A 14,659-nucleotide genomic window follows, 5' to 3' on the forward strand; every position below is an offset into this window, starting at 1 on the left:
CAACCCATCTTCTACGTACTGGACGTAATAATGTCAAGATATAATATATATATATATATATATATTAACACACACACTCTCAAAGAATAAATAAAGTTGACAGCCAAGGGTATCATAAGCAACATTGGTTTGTGTGTATTCACTATTCTGTCAAACAATCTTAGTATTCATAAGCGATAACAATGCTTTTTGCAAGAAGGATGAGAAGGAGAAGGAGGAGGAGGCGAAAAAAATCAACGAGGCAATGGGAGAAGAAAGCGAGAGAGAACGAGAGGGAGATAGAGAGCTAGCGAGAGAGATGCTTCAAGAGAGCTCGTTTCCGTGTTGTTGCATTTGAAAGTTAATACTTGATGAAAATCATAAAGCAAGCAGCCTCTTACAGTCTGGTCTGAAAAAAAAAGTAATGAAAAACCAAGCATAAATATGTGGTAGACACTAGCACACAGGTTGTGGCTCTGGCAGGCAGAATATTTCGGTTTCGACTACCAGCCACCCCCTGTGTTCATTAACCTACAACCAAAATTAGATCTGCGACTACTCCGCAGGCTTTGACAAATCACAAATAATAACCCATTGTCTCACGCAACAAGTCAAATCAAACTAACAACACCAACATGGGAGAATGATAATAACAGGAGTAATTATGACAATGGTATGTAAATGCAACCAAGAACTCACACGGTGATATGAAAGTTATATAGCTATGGTATTCGCATATCAAAGAGAAATAGGGTAGGCCTGTAGGTGGTGGTGTGGGTGGTGATGGTGATGATGATGTTGGAAGTGGTGGTGGTAGTGATGGTTGATGTTTTTGTTGTTGGGGTTTTGGTTTGGGTAGAATTTTGGTATGGTTGTAAGCTTCGTTGATGGTCGTCAAACCATCATTAATTGTTGGTAAACAAGGAGCCCTCGTTATAAGGCCCCTCTTAAAGTAGACTTGAGGTCGGAGACAAATTCGTTTTGGCTGGTAATCTAGGGAGACAAAATCAGAAGCAAGATGTTTTCATGATATTGACAATGCTTCTGATGGTGGTGGCAATGGTAGTGATGGTGGTGTGATTATTGATGTCTTAGGTGCGGTGGCTCGATGACCTGAAGGGGAGCGCAGACGAGACCAGAAAAAGGGTCTAAACTCTCTTCAACCACCATGGAAGATGAGGATCGAATGAACTTAGAGAAGAAGAACAAGTAGAAACTCACTGAAAAAAGACACCACCAAATAGTCACCATGAGAATTCAGACGCGATTAAACATGTAATTTGTTAATACAATAGCCATGAACACACAAAACAAATGCACACAAATGTGGCCCATACTATGTCATGAGTTAGAAAAGGGGTGGTTGGTACTCACAATTTCAGTTTCATGATAGGGCGTGTCCTTATAGTTCCTAGTTATGATGCTTTCACGACTTGCTCGCAAATTCCTATTGGGAGTGCTTCCTGTAAGAGAGTAACCAAGAGATCGTAATGATTCCGCTAAGTTGCTAAATTTGTCAAACACAGCACATCGAGAACAGGCTCAAAAATGACCAATAATGCCCAAATTGGAAAAAAAATCAACACGGAAAAAAACGGCATGCCAAAAAAAAAAGAAAAACCAAAACAAACCAAGGACATACATCTACAGCCTCTAAAGATGACTGACCGCCTGCTCCTGCTAGATCTCCCGAATATGAAGACTCAGTATAAGAAGGGGTACCCTCCGTCCACGTGGGCGTGTTCCATCCTCCACCCATAGAGCCCGTGCCTACTGATAATCGAGAAGGCGTTCCCTGATCATTCCCGTAGCCCTCGCTCATGCGCGATTCTGACAATCTTTCCCTACATGATAAGAAGAGAGCCGAAACAAAATCACTCCCCAACGATCAAAAGATGCTCGTGATTTGACGAATACGTACGAACTAATTTCCGTGCTGGTATGCTTCACTTGCTCATGCAAGCGATTACGGGGGCGTGTCAGCGAAGAGCTGTTCCCACCCCCAATTGCACCTGACGGTGACGAGGATAAGGCTTCAGAGGATCTGGTGGAGGCCGAATAACCCGCAGCAATGCCTGCAAGAAATAACCCATTACTAATTACTAATTCTGATCTGACAACGAGCATCCAGCGTTACTTATTTATCAGCTTGGAAATCGTCGTGTTAAGTCATGCTTTCTCTCTCACTTGTTAACGTGGCTTACGAGTAAGATGTTTGTAGCAAACAAAACCACCTGATTATGTCATTCTTTTTTCAGGATTGAAATGGAAGCTACAACAAGTGCGTCAACTCACAACATCTACCTGATAATACTCATACTCGATAATGCTACTGATGGTGAGAACACTACCATTGGAATGCGAATTACGAATGTGAACCGTGCCAACTAAAATGTCGATATGGATATGCCATTCGGGCGGTAGCAGCTAAAACACAGAAAATAGGAACGAAACTTGAGATCATGCCAGGTCTTGTGCCAAGGCCCACCACGGTGGGGATAAAGGATCGGGGAACAGGGAAATGCTTCAAATCAAATGGGCGAGGTGTGGTGTGGAACAACGGCAACAAAAAGAACAGCACTCGGTGCTAACCTCGATGGATCACGGTTCGAGCCGATGAGCTCGACGACGAAGCCGAGGAATGTGGAGCAGCCGCACCAGCGGCAACTAGGTCTCCCCCTCTGGGAACAACACAGGAGGAAGGAGGTGGAACGCGCATTTTCGACCCATGAGGTCGATCCCAAAGCACGGCCGGTAAATTGATCATGGCCTCGAGATTTGAGGGCTCAAAATACGCTTGATCCACACCTTCTAGACACGGCACCGGCTTTTCGTGGGCTGTGGTGGTCGTAGTGTCGGTGTTGTTCGTGGTCGTGTTAACGGTGGGTGAGATCAAGTTGGAACTATTCGATAACAGAGCCGGCGAGTCTTTGGGGTTTAATTGAGTGGACTCGTCGTCATTCTGCTGGGCTTGCTGAGACGCCTCGGTCATCATCATCATCATTAATTTCTTCTGACGAGCAGTGGGTGAGGCGTGGCTTTGTTGGGAGCCCTGAGCAGCTGACACTTGTGCTTCGATCACGGCGGCGGCGGAAATGGGAGCGGGAGCACGCTCTTTAGAGTTCCAACCACCTGAAAGCCGCAGTTGCTGGGTCCATGAACATCACCCCACCTAACTCTTTTACGGAATTACCTCCCGCCCGATTCAATTCAATAAAAACATTTTGCATAAGCAAGATCATCCTCGATCTGACTGAAGGCCGTGATATGTCGCCTTTCACGCAGATTGTCTTTTTCTCTCACCTGAACTTTCTTTATATTTTTGACTAGGATCGGCTTGGTCGTCAGACGAATTTCCACCCGCACCTCCTGCATTGCCCCCTTGCAGGGCCGCACTCACAATCGAGTTCTTTTTAACGGAATCTCGCTTGCTTTTTCGACTGGGCGAATGCTTCAGGGCTGGAAAGTGCGTAGAGAAAATTCGATTATGATTAATCTCGTCCAAAGTGAGCCGAGTAACACTTCTCGAGGAGGAAATTTGCGCCACAAATGCAGAAAACCAAGAGAATGGAAAGGAAGAAGAAACGGAAGAGTAAGGAAAAAGAGCATAGGAATGAGAAAACCCCAACACTTCAGAGGGAGGAGAATCCGCCGTTTGATTGGAATTTGGTGGTTTGCACTTGCATTAAAAAAAAAAGACAGAGCTATGGCAGAACACGACAGCAAAGGCAGGGTAGGACCCTTTTCTAATAAAGGTACAGGATTCACGAAAATATTTGGCTCGGGTAGCTTGATGAAAATGGTTTGGCTACAAGAATGTCGTCCTACATATTGATAGTAGGCAAAAGATCAGCTAGTTTCCTAATGTACACATCCCAGAGCAACCCTACAAGTAGACGGACAAGTTGAGGAACATAAGTGACAACATTTTCTATCCCATTCAACTACATAGTACATATGTTTGAAGTCATAGAAGCTCGTCTATTTCCACCAAAGAACTCGTGTGCCAATTTTCGGCTCATTTCAATGCCTGAACCCAAAGCTACGTAGGCTCTGTCCAAGCCCACAACAACAGAAGCATACTCCACAAAGAGAGTGGGGTTCTTGTTGTACGGCCGTTCGCTCGTATGAGATCAGGGCATACTTTAGGTAGGGCACATCACTTGCGACCACATTGTCCATCCACTTTGTAAGAGGTTCTTAGTAAGGCCAAAACAGAACAATTCTTCATCGATGAAACTCTTTTACTTCAATTACATGCAAGGGATATCAATACAGGGAAAGCAACGGAGAACAAGTAAGTGATCATCTACCATGCTTTGAATAGTAAGTTGTGGTGTCTCTCTATCTAAGGAATTGTTTAAAGTGTTGAGTGTAGAAATGTGTTTGTGCCCTGGATGGAGTAGAGGAAAATTCGGAGAGGAACCTCTCCTTAGGGCAAAATTCAAGAATGGAAAATAATGGACTTGAATATGAAGTGCACGATGTTGATTCGATTCAATCACGAGAGATAAAATGAGTGGGAATATGGAATGGAAACAATCAGAACGGAGAATGTTCGTTCCGTTTATGATATGATGAAGTAATTCTTATTGGAATGGGAAAGCAAAGGAAAACATTGAAATGAAATGAGATTGTCCACATGAACGTCCAGGTCAAGTTTATGAGGGAAAACAAACGAGACAAATCAAACTCTGGAAAATTGTGATGAAACAAGTCCGATATCCGACAAGTTAAATCGAAGAGACTTTAATTACGCACCACTGCTTTGGTACTGTTGTCCAACCCCTGATCAATCATCACGCAACCATTCATGAAGAGTCACGAGGAAAGTGGTTGGTTGGTGCGAAATGACAGAGAAAGAGAGAGAAAAGGAGATGTATTTTTTTCTCACTGCCCCGGATCCATTATTTTTTTCATATTAAGTGTTCATGAACGAACTATTAGGACTGAACCCTACTCTAGATCTAGTTTTATTGAGGGGGAGGAGGAGGAGAAGACTCTTGCGAATGAGCCTCTGATACTCTAGCAATAATGGAACAGGTGTGTTTGTGAAAGGTGTGTATAAAGAGAGTATGAACCTACATCCTATAGGAAAAGAAAAGCATCTGTCTCGGTCAATCGGTCTCAGTTCCAGGAGAATCCTGTCGTTCCAAGTTCCAATACAAGAAGAGTGAAATGAACCAGCAAACAAAACATATCAGTTGAAAGGGAAATCAATCAAACAATAAATCATTCGGTTAGTCAGTCAATCAATCAATCGAGAGCCAAAATTTGCCAACAATCAAAGCACGAGTGACGGAGGAGCAAGCGCACTAGCTCCGAAGTGAAGGTGCAATATATTCAGTGGTGAGTCCCACGAACAATTAATCATATTCCAATGGTCAAGTCAAAAGCCCCAAGAAAAACCTCGGAAAACACACATCTGTGACATCAATATCACTATCTGTCCACTAGCTATGGAATACGCTGATTGGAGTTCCAGGATTTGGCCAGGATTTGGCCTGTATTTGCAAAATGTGAGAGTTCTTCTTCATGTGTTAGTTGGAATAAACTCGCCGACAAAGATTGCTCTACGTACAGAAACTTGGAATAGTTATGATGTAATCATAGAATTGCCTCATCATTGAAAGGGAAATCAGACTGATTGCGTTCATGTACATACCGACAGTAGCAGTGTATCATCATCACTCGATGGAAAGAGGCATCATAAACTGTTAACTGAGCATTCTTGCAATTCATTTACCCAATTGAATCAAATTGTAAACGAAAGCAATACTCGCTATTTCAGAACACATGATTGACAAAGGTCCGATTGTCTGATTGTCGAGGCATGAAGTAAGTCATTTTTGGTATCCACGAAACATTTTAGGAACAAAATGGACCAATATTTGGAAAATTTTTTCCATGGCTCAATTAGAAATTTTAGAGACCGGTCAAGCAAAGCTCTAGCAAGTAACGGCTTTGGATATCAAGCGAACTGTCATTAAGTAAGAATAGAAAACATTGCTATCAAAGCTGTACATATCAACATCTTTGAGATCAGGGTCAATGCTCCGAACTAAGAAGCTCGTTGGAATTGGGGGTTCTGTTGCGATTGATTAGGGTCGTGTTTACAATGGTTAAGCGGATACCAAAAACATAAGAACACAAAATCAATGAAAAAATGCGTTGGTCAGTCACATTTGGCAACACGAGAAAACTTAAGAATTCAAATCAGCCATAATTATCATCGTAAAGAGTGAACCAAAAGTGCAAATCATGTCAACGAAATAATCATGTGAATAATGAAGATGAGACGGTGATTGATTGTTGTACTAGTACTCAAGAGAACTGGGAGAAATGGCCTACCTATCAAACTCGAGACAAGAGTTCGAAACTTCCTGTGCGTGCCTTTAATCTCGGGCAAATCCACTGTGAAGTAAGTAGAAGTAGTGGAAGTAGAAAGAACATGACGGTTAAGGAGAGAAGAGAAAACACACACACACACACACATATATGATATCGCATTGATTAACAGCTTGGGGACTCGCCGTATCAGAAATACTACATAGCAGTCGTTGGTAAGCAGCTATGGCGTGTAACTCAGAGGGATGGTAGGAAATGCCATAGAAGAAGATCTATGACACAAATTGTTAACCTCAGTGCTTTCTCAACACTAAAGTCGAGTACAATTCCAATGCAACGTCAAGGATACGTGAGGAATTAAGTTACTGCATATTCTTATCTTAAAAATGAAATAAGCACACTATGACGCAACATTCTTCGAGAGTGCTTTGACACCAATTCACTCCGTTTCATCTTGCTAAAAGTTCACTCTCTTATCTAAAACAGAGACACCTCGGTCTGTTGGCACTTAGCGAGTCTAAAAAGTATCCTTGAAATTACACTGAACAGAATTCTGACCCCGGGTTTGCGGTTTTTTTTTGAGGAATCAGAAAAGAAAGGGTGAGAGGGGAGACATTTTGCAGTGTAACAGAGTACGTAGGTGCGTTAAAATCAGATTGATGGGCTCGTTCTTGACTCGCATCAGAAAAGAGTTATAAAGAGAGTAGAATCGAAGAAAAGTGATCAAACACGGATTGCCTCAGAACTAAGAGATCGCCATCCAATAAGTTGTGTCCTAACTCAAGTACACAACTTATTTAGGGCCATGAAAAAGCTAACAAAAGTACCTTCATAATTTCATCTTCACAGGTAACGTTTGTGTGCGGCCTTTTCTTTTTATTTTAGAACCAGTTTTGGATGCATGATTGCCCTCTAGTTAAAGATAAATTTGCTGAAATTACAGGGCTCAAGACTGGTTGAGACGACGAGACTCTCATTCTGTTGCCAATTCGTTTCAATCAAACTTCCTCGATGATAAAACTCAGGAACTAAAAAAGTCAGTGCATTGATAGTTGAATGAGGCGGATTTGCGTAACAAGCTTTTCATTACAAATCAAAACCAAACGAGTGCCAGGGGATTTGTGATCTGCATTTTTTTTACAACTCAGCCACGACAATTGTCCATGGAATCTGATCATTGGTCTACTTGGTCAAAGTTCGTCCAAAGACTTCTTTGACAGAACTCCTTCCATAATTAAATATTTCCAATAAATACACCACAGCCACTTTAAACCAATCATTTACAGCATGCTCTAGGATCTGATTTCAGTCTCTGATCATCTATCTTGTGAGCCTCTTTGGCCACCTTTAGTGGGTTACATGAACAAAAAGGTGAGAGGCAGCAAAAACATCCACAAAGGGAAGAGCTTTAGAGCACTAAGTTGGGAACACCAAGAATGCAACTGTTTCAGAGGGCACGGTGTTGGTTGGTGGTGATTGATAAGGACCCAATTGAGTTGCGTTAGTAACTCAAATAATAAATACATACTTCAAAACTCGAACATTTGCTCCCCCAAAAATAAAGAGTGGCTGCACTGAAGAACATACATAGGTAGAAACACTTGACTGTTAGACTAGCGTTAAGTAGTGTAAGTTTCCACAAAGACAAGTACATCCGAATGGAGACGGCCTAGGATTGTTAGTTTAACAATGGGTGGGTCATGAAAGAGATGGACATGGACATTGGTCCATCAACCATGTCTGTCACGGATCAACTTACGCGAGGGTATCTTTTTGAACACTTTGTCTGCCATGAAATCCAAAAACCGATGGGCGTAGAATCCAGGCCTATGCACGGACACCGTATCCTAGATGATCATAAGAAAAGGTGAAGGATAGGAAGGATACCACGAAGACCATTGTACTTGTTACAAGCAAAGCGATCCTTACCCCGTCGTGTATAATAGACTTGAAGGTATGCTCCAATTTCTTTCTCATCCGGTAACTCTGGAGGATATCGATGATGCCTAAGTAGAGCAGAAGCCGCTCGCCCTTATGATTTCGAGCGGGAATTCCGCCAGGTCTAAAACAGACGAACACACGTTCGAAATCAAAATAAACTCCACCACTTACCTCGATAAACAAGAAAGAGGGACTCACGGAAGGTGCTCCTGTTCGTCGATGGGCTCAGTTTGTGCCTGAATCGACTCCATGGCCGTGGAATGAGCCACCAGCTTTGGTTTCTGTTGGGCCGAGGTCGTGCGATTCAAGATCAGCTTTTGATTGTTGCTATTGTTGTGATAGGAAATGCCTCCTCGTGAAGCCGAAGGGGGGCGTGGACTAGAGGAGGAACCGTCGGTGGGTCCACTAGTAGACTACATGCACAATGAGATGAGATGTGACGTGATTATGTGCTCTTAAACTTATGTTATCAAGACTGTTAGCCCAAACCTCTTCACGATTGGCTTGATCGAGATTGTGGATGCCGATGAGCAGACTGTAATCCATGATTCTAAAGCTTTCCAAGACTCTGCAATCGCGTCGGAGAGTCGAGATGAGGGCATTGTACGTCTCCGGTTCCAAAAGAACACCCTCTGGAAGGAACTCGGTGATGTCCAGGTCCTTGTAAGTAGGCGATTTCTTGGCTCGTTCATGTCTATTGGCCTAAGGAGGAGATGACATCGCATTAATGTGGACTTTGAGAGTCCATGGCTAATTGCAAGCTCAAAGAACTTTGTGTCGGTGGTGGGAAGGCCAAGGAAACGTACTATCCGTCTAGTCTAACCCTTAAGATTCAAAGGGAAGGGAAAGCAGATTCTCTTTTTTTTTCCTACAGCGGCAGTACATTCTAGATCCACGTGCCCGAAGGAGTGGGGGCTTTCCTTTCTCTTCCCCTTTGAGCTTCCTCGACCAATTCAGGCCACTTCCTGATCAGGGACACCGTTGAAGGTCAATATGGAGGCTCGTTCCAACTACGCACATGACGGTGGCTCTCAGCTCAAACGGTGTGTGGAATCAGCTGGGAGCGGATCTTCAAAACATGGCAATGTGATACTGTTCGCTTCTTGGGCCAGGTCATTTGTTACGTGGACATCGTCGCTACACGTTCATCAACATACGATAAGACCTCGAGAGGAAAAATGGTTGTTGCGTGTGCGTAATCGCCGCTTTGGTGAGCCAACATCATTCGGTGTATCGCTTCAACGAAAATGGCCATTTCGTCGAGCAAAGACGTATCATTTTACCGCCCAAAAGCCTCGAAGCTAGACTTATGGAAGCCAATTGGACGGTCTCTAATCATCATGAGCTCATGACGGATTCAGAGTGGTAAAACAAGTTTTCTGGAAGCATCTTTCCCAGAAAAGTACTTGCGGACTTGCTCCTCCACATCGAGGAATCAGCCAAAACAGAACTCTCAACACGCAGAGACGAATCATCGAGGAAGACGGCTTGCTGAGTGGTGGAGTCGATGATCGACTCTCATTTCACGTGCGTGGTCAAAAGGGCTCTTCAATTTAATATCTCTCAATTGAAACGACCTTCCATCCTCTGGAAGCATTGATTCTAGTTGTGAATGAACGCTGGCCAGGGAATCCGATTCTGGATTCAAAGATTGCACTCAAAACAATTTCCTTTTCGACTCATTCGATTCGAGACCATGAAGAGCGAGATCAAGAACTTGCCTCCACCATGTGACTCGCCCATTTGGGGCTATGGGCCCGTACTGGACACCATTCAAAAGGCCGGGATTTTCTCGGACAGCAAGACTTTTGTCGATTTGAAGCTCAATCATTCAGAGGAGAAAATCTTAGAGAATTTCAAGAAACTACCCGACAATCCAAGTCATGCAGTTCTTCTGGAATTCATCAACGAGAACTTCTGTCGGAACTTTCACCAAGAAATGACGACCTGGACCCCGGACGATTGGGTAGAAGAGCCCGAGTACCTCGAGAGCATCAAGGATGAGAAACTACTCTACATCGGTCGACAGATCAATACCAAATGGTTGGAGCTCAGCCGAAAGTGTTCCTCGGAGTTGGCCAAGACCCCCGAGAAGTTCTCCAAGATCCATTTGCCGTACGGGTTCATTATCCCCGGGGGACGATTTCGAGAGATCTATTACTGGGACAGCTACTGGATTATTTGTGGCCTTCTGATCTCAAAGATGACGGCCACCGCCAATGGCATCATCGGGAACTTGCTCCATCAAGTGGATCGATTTGGACATGTGCCCAATGGAACCAGGATCTACTACATGAGACGCACACAACCGCCTTATTTGATCCCGATGATGGCCAAATACATTGAAAAAACAACGGATCTGAAGTTCCTTGCCGAAAGTATCGCAACCATGGAGCGTGAGTTAGACTTTTTCGAAACACACCGAAGAATCGATTACACTTGGGAAGGTCGGCGCTACACAGTCTTCCATTTCGGATCCGAGAGTAGTGGACCTCGGCCCGAATCCTACAAGGAGGATCTGGTCGAGGCTCAAGAGAATTTCGACACCATCGAGGAACAGGAGGAGTGCTACATGCACAAGAAAGCTGCGGCCGAGTCGGGATGGGACTTCTCGAGCCGATGGTATATCGACGAAAATGGCGAGAATAAAGGTCCTCTAATCAACACGAAAACTTGCTATATCGCTCCCACCGACCTGAATGCACTCATGTACCAGAACTACCGATTCATGGCCAGATTCCATCGGATGCTCGGCTCCGAGGAAAAAGGCAGGTTCTACGATGGAAAGAGCGGCGATATTTTGCGCAGTTTGAACGAACTCTTTTGGTGCTCTCAAGAGCACATGTGGTTTGACATTGACATGCTCAACAACAAACGACGATACTATTTCTATGCTTCCAACCTATTCCCACTTTGGGCCGAGGCTTACGAGCCTTTTCGGGCGTTCCACGTGGCCAAATGCGCCGTCAACTACTTGCATCGATCCGGGGCTTTGAATCACCCGGGTGGAATCCCGGCCAGTTTAGAGCATACTGACCAGCAATGGGACTATAGTGTGTGGGCTCCCTTGCACCATTTCATTATCTATGGACTAAAGAAGACGGGGGACGAACAAGCCATTAAATTGGCCAAGAAGATTACCAAGAAGTTTGTTCAAGCTATTTTAAGCAATTGCACTATCAATGCTTTATCGACGTCGTTTTTCGAAAAGTACGACCCGGATAATCCTGGCCGTCCTTTTGATGGGGGTGAATACTCGGTTCAAGTTGGCTTTGGCTGGACCAACGGCGTATTGGTAGACTTTATCAACCAATACGGCGACGACTTGACCAAACCTTAATGCCTTATGTGACACGTTCTTATATTCAAATCTTGGCGCCTCTTCTCAGGCTCTATTCGTTTCAGCAATACACTGTAGCATGGTCTTCACTCAGAGTGGTTGCAATTGAAAATTCAGGGTCGGTCGTCCTACCTTCCGTTTGTAAGTGGATCCTTTGAGATCGAATTTGAGATGCATCTTGACGTTGGTGGGGAGCAGATTGTTCATGACAGTGAGGCGAATGTTCTTCTGATTGCACTGGTAGCAGTACATCCCAAAGAATTTGGGCAAGAGCGTGTGCGGGTTTTGATTCAAATTCATGTAGTAGCCGGGCAGGAGCTTTTGAAGGAACTCGGCCTCTTTATGTTGAACGGTTTTCAGGATGAACTCGTCGTCGTTGGTCAGGTAGAAGATCGAACCCGACGCACCGGGATTACTCAACTCACGTAAAGGCTCCGTACACAAGGACACCTGAAAGACGCGAAAAGTGGTTCACATTCATTCATTCATTTTGGCCAATCCTTCACTCGTGGTGAAGACCCAGTGGCTTCAGATAACAAGACGTCTAGCGCAACATTGGGTGAGCATGTTGTCCTTACCATGAAATCCTCGCGTTTGATCCCGAATAGGTTGAGGAAGTATCTGAAAGCCAGGGGCGCCATCGTCCGGAATGTGAAATCGGAATAGGTATGGGCGGGCGTAAGTTGGGAGCCATGCTTGGGAAACGAGACCGTATCCACGGTCATGAAGTCCTGCATGAGCAGATCACGCTCATCGTAACGGCCTAGGGCTCCTAAACTGTTTTGGATGCCCAACTGAATGGAGCCCATGAGCTGGTTGGTTTGGATTTTTTTGTACGACACCTGCCCGGTGTCGTCCACCCTTCGGTGACCAATTTTGCGCTCTTTGTCGACAATACTCTTGGAATAGGAGAGGCCGCCACTTTTCCCACCACTTTGTCCACCCACACCACCGCCGGATCTATCCCGCGTGGTGCGACTGGTCGAGGATTCTGCGAAGAGGATAGACCAAATGAATGGGTTAACACGAGCCACTCAGCCACTCAGCCACGGGGATCGAAGCTCATCCGATCAAAATTGGGTCCTAACGTCTTGTTCCGTCACTCAAGAATCAAGCTGAATGTGTCACTCGCACATGATATGAATTGAGTTGAATCAATGATATATATGTCTCTTATCTCGTCGTTCAGCCCGAGTACAGGGGCTGATGGCATCCCACGTAATGGCGTAAGGTGAGGCTGACGCCTTCCTGACACGAAGATGTCCTCCACTTCGTCGTCATCCTCCTCCTGCTCCTCCCCCTTGTCTGACCATTTCTTCACCACTTGACCACTCTGGAGGCTGCCCTCGTTCGGCCTCGCCGATCACGGATAAATGGGAGGGGATTGAAAAACGGGGAGGGGACCTAAATCCTATCCGACCCAAGGCTGGATGCCAGGCAGGGATGGACCCGTAGGACAACCTTAACATCCAGCCATGGATCCATCGATTTCAACGCACATCAGGAAGCTCTTGGATCCGAACCGGCGTGCTCAAACTGACTCTGAACTGCGACCAAGGCGAACGGCGGACGACCTGTTTCGACGTTCAACCCAGGGTCCGTCCACATGTTCAGACCACTAGAAGACAAGAGCGGTCGGAGGCCAGCCAATCGGGCGTCATGGATTCAGAGCTAGTCCAGGGTCCAAAGGTTGGCTCCCTCGGGTCCATTCAGCCATAGGCATAGGACTGGTCTGGCATGACACATGTCCTGCGCACGCAGGCCGGTGGCCAGTAATGTCGATCGGCGTCCAGACATGGGCCTGGGGGCCTCCTAGCCGGTCGGCCCACTTCCCCTTCCCCCCCCCCTCAAACCGGATTCGCCTCACGCCTTCTATCTACTGCTACTCGGCTCCAGACCCATTCTATCTTCTCAGATGACCCAAGGGGCCCGGGGAACGGACATGGCCCAGGGGATCGACCCCTGGTCCAGGCTAGGCTTCAAAAACTTCAAAAAACTTACCGCCTTCATCGTGGACTTCGTGCGAGGAGCCGTTCAAGGCCCCCCCACCAACCGAGGACGGATCGGCCCGTTCAGCCCCGGGTGAGGGAGGCGGGCCGTGGTGGTTAGCCACGCCCCGACGACTCAGACTGGGGCTGGCCATGCTCGAACCTGGGCGCGATCAATCCAAATGGGGACCCAACAGCTCCGGCGCCGTGACGGGCATGACCCAAAGAGGCCAATTGGGGCGTAACGGGGCGGGACCGAATCAACCGGGAGGCCAATCTCGCGGCTGAGCTCGATGATCCAGATCAGTCCCAGGAGGGCGGCTGTCAATGGTGGTATGGGCGGGTGGGGGCTGATGACGGGTGGGCGGGGGTCTACCTACCAACCAATGGCCAGGGAGCAAAGGCCTCACTCAGTGTCACGAAAATAAATCCAACATGCATAACGCATTCGCCTAGCGCAGGCCAATTCGGATCTGACTAGGAAGCAAACCAGATTGAGGGAGAACCAAACTTCAAACGGATTCAAACAAATCAAAACCAGCAAATAGTAGTATCAAAAAGCCGATTAAGAGCCAAGCAATCGGAAAAGGGAGTTGGCGAAAGAGTTAAACCTCCAAAGGTTTATGTGACTGACATTGCTTATTCTTATTATTTTTGGCTAGAAAATTAAATATCACACAACATCATAGCCTCAGATCCAATCCGTGTAAAGTTTTGATATTTAGGTACTTCAATGGCATTAAGTTTGTTGAGGGTTATGTGATTTTGAATGGAAATAGCTTGGTCAAGTATTGGGGAAATTCAAGGGTGTCTGAAATGCATCTAACATGGCGGATGAGAGTTGCCTTGAAAAACAAATGACAAGATAAAACCAGATTTCAACGTCAATTTCAATTTCTTGATATTTTCTTTGGCATAGCATGGTTCTTGAGTTGGTGCATTTCCTTTTGGTTTCAGATTGTCAGTTAAAACCATTATAACAAAAAGGAGCAAAGCAACCAGAAAGAACTGATAGGTTGTGTGAAAGCTAATGTTTTCTTCTGCCAATTTCTTTCCTGCTTCC

At 45.5% G+C, this 14,659-nt stretch overlaps 2 protein-coding genes across 16 annotated transcripts; one reads left to right on the forward strand and one right to left on the reverse strand.

The window, feature by feature from the left end:
- Window positions 1-110: 110 nt before the first annotated feature.
- On the reverse strand, window positions 111-13,967 carry LOC131884205 (phosphatidylinositol 4-phosphate 5-kinase type-1 alpha-like). 15 transcript variants are annotated; one of them, XR_009373695.1, is made up of 16 exons: window positions 13,610-13,965; window positions 12,187-12,599; window positions 11,741-12,058; window positions 8,758-8,970; window positions 8,467-8,681; window positions 8,257-8,389; window positions 8,087-8,174; window positions 6,331-6,393; window positions 4,741-4,767; window positions 3,283-3,438; window positions 2,572-3,111; window positions 1,901-2,054; window positions 1,648-1,823; window positions 1,354-1,442; window positions 679-972; window positions 111-388 (listed from the first exon to the last, which is right to left on the reverse strand). XR_009373695.1 is itself a non-coding variant. In XM_059231924.1 (15 exons), exons 1-15 carry the CDS (start codon window positions 13,749-13,751, stop codon window positions 377-379), a joined length of 2,739 nt encoding a protein of 912 aa, XP_059087907.1. In that variant the 5' UTR covers window positions 13,752-13,965; the 3' UTR covers window positions 111-376. The 15 variants fall into 15 exon arrangements, 10 of the variants coding, with proteins under 10 accessions (XP_059087907.1, XP_059087888.1, XP_059087940.1 ...); XM_059231924.1 differs by lacking the exon at window positions 679-972; XM_059231905.1 differs by having other exon boundaries at window positions 111-972.
- On the forward strand, window positions 9,271-11,697 carry LOC131884292 (trehalase-like). The gene has a single exon (XM_059232021.1). It carries the CDS (start codon window positions 9,881-9,883, stop codon window positions 11,606-11,608), a length of 1,728 nt encoding a protein of 575 aa, XP_059088004.1. The 5' UTR covers window positions 9,271-9,880; the 3' UTR covers window positions 11,609-11,697.
- Window positions 13,968-14,659: the final 692 nt, after the last annotated feature.

This window comes from Tigriopus californicus, chromosome 1 (assembly GCF_007210705.1).
Source record: "Tigriopus californicus strain San Diego chromosome 1, Tcal_SD_v2.1, whole genome shotgun sequence".
Lineage (NCBI taxonomy): Eukaryota > Metazoa > Arthropoda > Copepoda > Harpacticoida > Harpacticidae > Tigriopus > Tigriopus californicus.